Source organism: Leucoraja erinacea, unplaced genomic scaffold (assembly GCF_028641065.1).
Source record: "Leucoraja erinacea ecotype New England unplaced genomic scaffold, Leri_hhj_1 Leri_1313S, whole genome shotgun sequence".
Classification (NCBI taxonomy): domain Eukaryota; kingdom Metazoa; phylum Chordata; class Chondrichthyes; order Rajiformes; family Rajidae; genus Leucoraja; species Leucoraja erinaceus.
Genome location: NW_026575576.1, coordinates 22128 through 28301, shown reverse-complemented (window position 1 = coordinate 28301; position 6174 = coordinate 22128). Strand labels below are relative to the sequence as shown.

Genomic DNA, 6174 nt, shown 5'->3' with positions numbered 1-6174 from the left:
TTGGTATCTTAATTTGAGGAAGGATATCCTTGTGATTGAAGCAGTGCAGCGTAGGTTCGCGAGGTTGATCCCTGAGGTGGCGGGACCTATCATTGTTATGCCAATCCTTTTGTACGCCATCGTCCTGATTCAGATACAAAGAAGGTGGTGGTATTTGGAGCAAGCTACCAGAGACAGGCAACATCAGAATGTTTAAACGATATTTGGGCGAGTTCATGGATAGGAGCTAAACAGACAAATGATTCTGTGTAGAAAGTAAATGCAGATGCTGGTTTATACCGAAAATATGCACAGAAAGCTGTAGTAACTCAGCGGGACAGGCAGTATCGCTGGAACGGGTGACGTTTCGAGTCCACAAACTTCTTCAGAGTTAGGGATAAGGGAAACGTGAGATATAGACGATGATGTAGAGATAAAGAACAATTAATGAAAGATATACAAAAAAAACTGTTTTAGAGCGGCGGGTGGTGTGGGGCGGGGCAAAGTGGAGGTGGAGAGGGCCACCGGTGCGCCGGGGCGTGTCTGAGCGTCTACACAAAAGGCGGCAGAAACGGAGGCGCCGCACTCTGCCGAGGATCCCGAGCGAGGTATGCTGCAGCCCGGGCTTCGTCGCTGGCCGCCCCGGGTCCGCATATAAGTCTGTGGGTCTGACCCGCGGAATAGATAAGGGGGGAATACGGCGGGTGTCGCGGGGAGAGAGTTGAGGGTGGGGGTGAGGGGGGGAGGGGGCGGGGGGGGGGGGGGGGATAGGATATTTCAGAGAGATTTCAGCGAGGACTTACAGAGTGGGCCAAGGTGCGAGCGCTCAGCGCTCCGGGGTCGGTCAAAGAGTCTCCGGCGGGAACATTAACTCAACCTCTCATTTCCGAGAGTTTGCAGCATATTGTGTTTGGTTTCAGGTTTTTGGTTCGGCTGGTTTTGGTTGTGCTAGTGCTCCCGCTGTTGCCAAGTCGCCAGGATGCGGGACGCAGTCTGGATGGTCATCACTGTTTGCTGCACCGCGGGTGCCATCAACGCGTTGGCTTGTGGTGAGAGACGCTGTCTGTGACGCTCCCGATGCCGACTCTCCTTAAGGCCCATTCTGTCCGCTCATTTCGGTGTACGGGGAGATCCCAGCTCCGGGTCCGAACTGTGGGAATAATGTTTATTGGGAGATTAGGTCCATAATGAACGATTGAATATAGTCCAAGGGTCACCTACAAGGGCGGTGGGGACCGCTCTCTGGGTGCCAGGAGACGGAGAATCGACAGATCTGTGAGGAGATTAAAGAGAACATAGTTATGCCCCTGTTCCACTTAGGAAACCTAAACGGAAACCTCTGGAGACTTTGTGCCCCACCAAGGTTTCCGTGTGGTTCCCGCATGTCTTTGTCAATCTCCCTACCTGCTTCCACTACCTGCAACCTCCGGCAACCACCTGCAACCTCCGAGAACCGCACGGAAACGTTGGGTGAGGCGTAAAGTCTCCAGAGGTTTCCGTTCAGGTTTCCTAAGTGGGACAGGGGCATAAGAGTGACAATTGCTGCTGTTAGAGTAGAGGTTTAAGACAGTGGAATAATTATAAGGAGTTATTGCAAATCTGCTTCTGGGACTAACACACAAAGATTCTTCGCTAGGCTGGGTGATTAGATCACCCCTATGCCAGTGAGGCTACACTGCGAGCATTGTTTGCGAGTCTAGTCGCCCAGCTACAGGTGCCACGTCTTTAAGGGGGCACGCTGGAGCTGCCTTTCAGGGCTTGCAGCTCCGGAGACCCGGTTTCGATTTCAACTACGGGTGCTGTCTGTACGGAGTTTGTACGATCTCCCCGTGAGCTGCTTGCCTGTTCTCCGAGTACGTTCTCCCACATTCCAAATACGTGCTGGTTTGTAGGTTCATTGGCTTGGTATAAGTGTAAATTGTCCCTAGTATGTATTAATGTGCGGGGATCGTTGGGCGGTGCGGAATCGGTCGGCCGAAGGGCCTGTTTCTGCGCTGTATCTCTAATCTAAACTAAAATAAGTTGGGAAGGGCGCATAAGAGATTCACCAGGATTTCATCTGGGCTTGCAGGCTTGAGTTACAGAGAGAGGTTGGATTGGTTGGAACTTTTTTCTTTGGAACGTCGGGGGCTGTTGGATGGCTTTATTGAGATTTGCAGGATCATGAAGCCATGGATAAAGTGCACACAGTCTTTTTTTCCCAGTGGAGAGGAAATATAGAAAACAGGCTTAAAGTGAGAGGGAAAAGATTTAAGAGGGAACTCAGGCGCAACTGTTTCACTCAGATGATGGTCCGTTTGTCGAAAGAGGTGCCCAATGATGCTTTAGAAATGGATCCAATGACAACGTTTAAAATACATTTGAACAGATATATGCATAGGAAGGTTTTAATAGGATCTGGGCCAAATGTAGGCAAATATTTGTTTGTTCAGGGAACGTAGCGATGCGGGGGAAAGCCACCCAGTCCAGCACCGGCGGTTACGCAACTGCAGACAAAGCGATCGATGGATCTCGGGACGGCGACTACCACCACGGTTCGTGCACCCACACCCGATCGGAGCCGCAGCCGTGGTGGAGTGTTGACCTGTTCGCGCAGGAAAGTGTGCTCTCGGTGAAGATCACCAACAGGGCCGACTGCTGCTCCAAGCGGTTCAAGGACGTGACGGTCCATGTTGGCAATGCATTGAAACACCTCGGCGGACAAAACCCAGTGTAAGTATGCCCGCGGAAAAGTGCTAGCGTCACAGGGCAAGTCGAGCACGAGCAATCTCAGTGACAGGTAATCCCCGAGGTGGGCGTGGTGGGGTGGTGGGGGGGGGGGGGGGGGGGGGGGTTGTTGTCAGAACCAACCCAGTTACTGAGTTCCACATCCCTACTTAGGTCTGGGTGAAATGATTTCCCTCTGATCCCCTTTAATATTTCTATCCTTTAATTTAAACCGTTGCTAACCAAACAGATAGATGTCCCATACATAGATACAATCAGTTCAAACTTAAGGACAATAAATAGTTAAGGATATGAATTGGGATTTTACATTTCAGTTGTACAAGACGTTGGTGAGACCGCATACAGAGCACCAAGTTTAGGTTCGGTCAGCCTGCTGTATCAAAAATGCCATTCCCTGGTGTAAAGAAGTTAAGTCTGACACACTGTAACTTTACTGAGTATTTAATAAAGGCACATGTGAAGCACGTCCCAGTACTGACTGCATCTAGTCTTCAGGCGTACTGGAACCAAGGGAGGAGCAAGGGGAAGATATCACAGTTATACTGAGATGACTAAGGCGTGGTTAGTGGTATTGAGGTAGCTACATTATAGGTTGCATGCATAAACCATCTACACCTGGAAAGAGCGCAGAGAAGATTTACGGGGGTAACACTATGTGTCGAGAGCCTGAGCAAAAGGGACAGGTTTGGGACGTTGGGACTGTTTCTTACAACGCAGGAGGCAGACGGGTGAACTTAAAGATGTAGAAATAAAGAGGGGAATGGATATGGCGAATGCATTAAGTCTTTTCCCAAGGTTAGGGGAATTTGGAACCGGGGGACATAAGGTGTTAAGTGAGAGGGGGAAGGGTTAATCGGAACCTAAGGACCACATTTAAAAAAAATACATTTGGACAGGTATGTGGATTGGAAAGGTGGAGAGTGGTTTGGGCCAAATGCAGGCAAGTCGCGAATTCTGCTGACCTACAAGCCAAAGAGTTCAGCGAAGACCCACGAGGCGGTTACAGGGATGGAGGGGTTGTTTTACAAAGAGGTGACACAATTACGGTAACCTGATGTACTCTCCGGGTTAGAGCATTGAAAGGGAGATCAGAGGGAACGAGCAATGGTTTATCGGCCTTCATCAGGCAGGGAGGGGGTTACCTGGGCCGGGGTGGGGAGTGCTTAGACCAGGGGACACTTGGAGTGTGTGGAACCCTCTGTGGGAGGGAATGTCAGTGGGGATGGGACAGCTCTGTGGCAGAGACTGTCGGTGTGGGTGGGGCAGCTCTGTGGCAGAGACTGTCGGTGTGGGTGGGGGCAGCTCTGTGGCAGAGACTGTCGGTGTGGGTGGGGCAGCTCTGTGGCAGAGACTGTCGGTGTGGGTGGGGGTGAATAGCTTTGTGGGGCGGGGCAGCTGATGGGGAACGGCTGTTGTTCGATAGACTCCTCTCGCAGCTGCCTGTGCCTGTGTCCCACGGCGGGCGGGGGGTGGAGGTTGGGGGGTAGGTAGGGGGGGGGGGGGGGGGGGGGGGGATGGGGGAGGGGGGGGGGGGGGGGGGGGGGGGGCTGTGACCGCCACTACTTGCTGACCACCATGGATCTTACTTCCCTGCAGGTGCGGGACGATCTCCTCCCTGAAGGCCGGGGAGACCGCCGTCCTCGACTGTCACGGGATGCTTGGGCGCTTTGTTGACGTGGTGACCGGCCACCACATTCTGACCCTATGCGAAGTGGAAGTGTACGCGCGTGATTGTGGGGCGAGGGGCGAATGGCGCGCAGTCCAGCATCCTGAATGATACCATGTTAATCTAATCGTCTCTGCCCGCACGACATCCATATCCCCCCATCCCCTGCCTGTCTCTGCGCTTATCCAATACCTATCGTATCTGCTCCACCACCACCCTTGGCAATGCGTTCCAGGTCGGTCCCTGAAGCTGTCCACCCTTTTCCTGTAGGTAATACTTTCAAATACAGACATGACAATGTTAGACCTCCTCTGCACCCTTTCCAAACCCTCCACATCCTTTCTGTAAAGGGGCGAACGGAACTGCACGCAATATTACAACTGAGGCCAAAACAAAGTTTTGTAAAGCTGTAACTTATCTTCCTGGCTCTTGTCCTGAATAAAATTGTGAAGCATCCACGTGACTCTCGCCTACTGATTCGTCGCTCAAGTCAAGTCAAGTCAAGTTCATTCGTCACATACGTGACACACAGTGCAGTGAAATGTGCAGTGAAATTAAAAGTGGCAATGCTTCCGAATTGTGCACAAACAACTACAAAACAGAATGGAACAGAATCACATATCCACATATTAAATATTTGTGGGAGGAAATAAATGAAAAAAACAGCAATTTTAAAAAGACACCACAAAACTGTAAATTGGCAGAGTAAGTTACTCCCTGGTGAGGTAGGAGTTTACAGTCCTAATGGCCTGTGGGAAGAAAATCTTTCTCATGCTCTCCGTTTTCACAGCCTGGTAACGGAGGCGTGGCAAACCCATGCCATGGTTTGTCAGATAGCCATGTAAAATACCCTATGTCTGTCGGCGCCTTTCGCGGTGGGGAGGGGAGGGAAGAGAAATCCATAATCCTCCAACACAACCTGTTCCATTCCGTGCACAAACCTGGGATGGACAGAAAGTGCTGGAGTAACTCAGTGTGTCAGGTGCCATCTCTGGAGAAAAAGGATTGGTGACGTTTCGGGTCGGAACTCTTCTTCAGACTGAAGGTAAGAAGGGGGTGGAAGATGACATTGGAAGAGCGGGATGGCAATGTGTGAAGAGTTGGAGGCGAAAAAGAAACGGAAACGTCACCCGTCTGTTTTCTGCAGAGATGCTGCCTGACCCGCTGGGTTACTCCAACACTTTGTATCTATATGTGGTGTAAACCAGCATCTGCAGTTCCTTGTTTCTCCTCGAGTCTGGGCTGTCCGACTAATCACGTGGTTTTCCGACGGCACCAATCTCGGCCTCGCCGCCAATCCCCGACCCAAAGCGGACACTTTGGTAAGAAAGGCACTGAGGTCATTCAAGAATGAAGCTTTTTATTCCAAGGTGATTTAGATAATCGGGCTTTCTAGGTCCGATCCTTATTATTATTATTATTATTACCTCTTTGAGTCATTGCTTAAATTGACGCATTCCCTTAAGTTCACATACTTGAGTTTGCCCGCTTAAAGAAGGAGTTAGGTGTGGCCCTTGTGGCTAAAAGGATCAGGGGGTATGGGGAGAAGGCAGGTACAGGATACGAGTGGATGATCAGCCATGATCATATTGAAAATGCAGGCTCGAAGGGCCGAATGGCCTACTCCTACACCTATTTTCTATGTTTCTATGTTTCTATAAAGCTGGACCTTTATGCACAACTCCATGACGTACGCAAACTCCTTTTATAACACCATAAGCAGTTGTGTGGCCGCTTTCTGGGAGCTGTATGACTTGCACCCAAAATCCCGCTGTACTTGAATGAATCGAACGGTCCTGCCA

At 50.7% G+C, this 6174-nt stretch overlaps 1 protein-coding gene across 2 annotated transcripts; it reads left to right on the top strand.

Annotated features, from left to right (window-relative positions):
* The first annotated feature begins 470 nt into the window (after nucleotides 1–470).
* On the top strand, nucleotides 471–4827 carry LOC129715673 (fucolectin-like). 2 transcript variants are annotated; one of them, XM_055665531.1, is made up of 4 exons: nucleotides 471–587; nucleotides 900–1028; nucleotides 2412–2691; nucleotides 4303–4827. In XM_055665531.1, the coding sequence occupies exons 2-4, from the start codon at nucleotides 959–961 to the stop codon at nucleotides 4481–4483; spliced, it is 531 nt and encodes a 176-aa protein (XP_055521506.1). In that variant the 5' UTR covers nucleotides 471–587; nucleotides 900–958; the 3' UTR covers nucleotides 4484–4827. The 2 variants fall into 2 exon arrangements, with proteins under 2 accessions (XP_055521506.1, XP_055521507.1); XM_055665532.1 differs by lacking the exon at nucleotides 471–587 and having other exon boundaries at nucleotides 805–1028.
* The last annotated feature ends 1347 nt before the right edge of the window (nucleotides 4828–6174 follow it).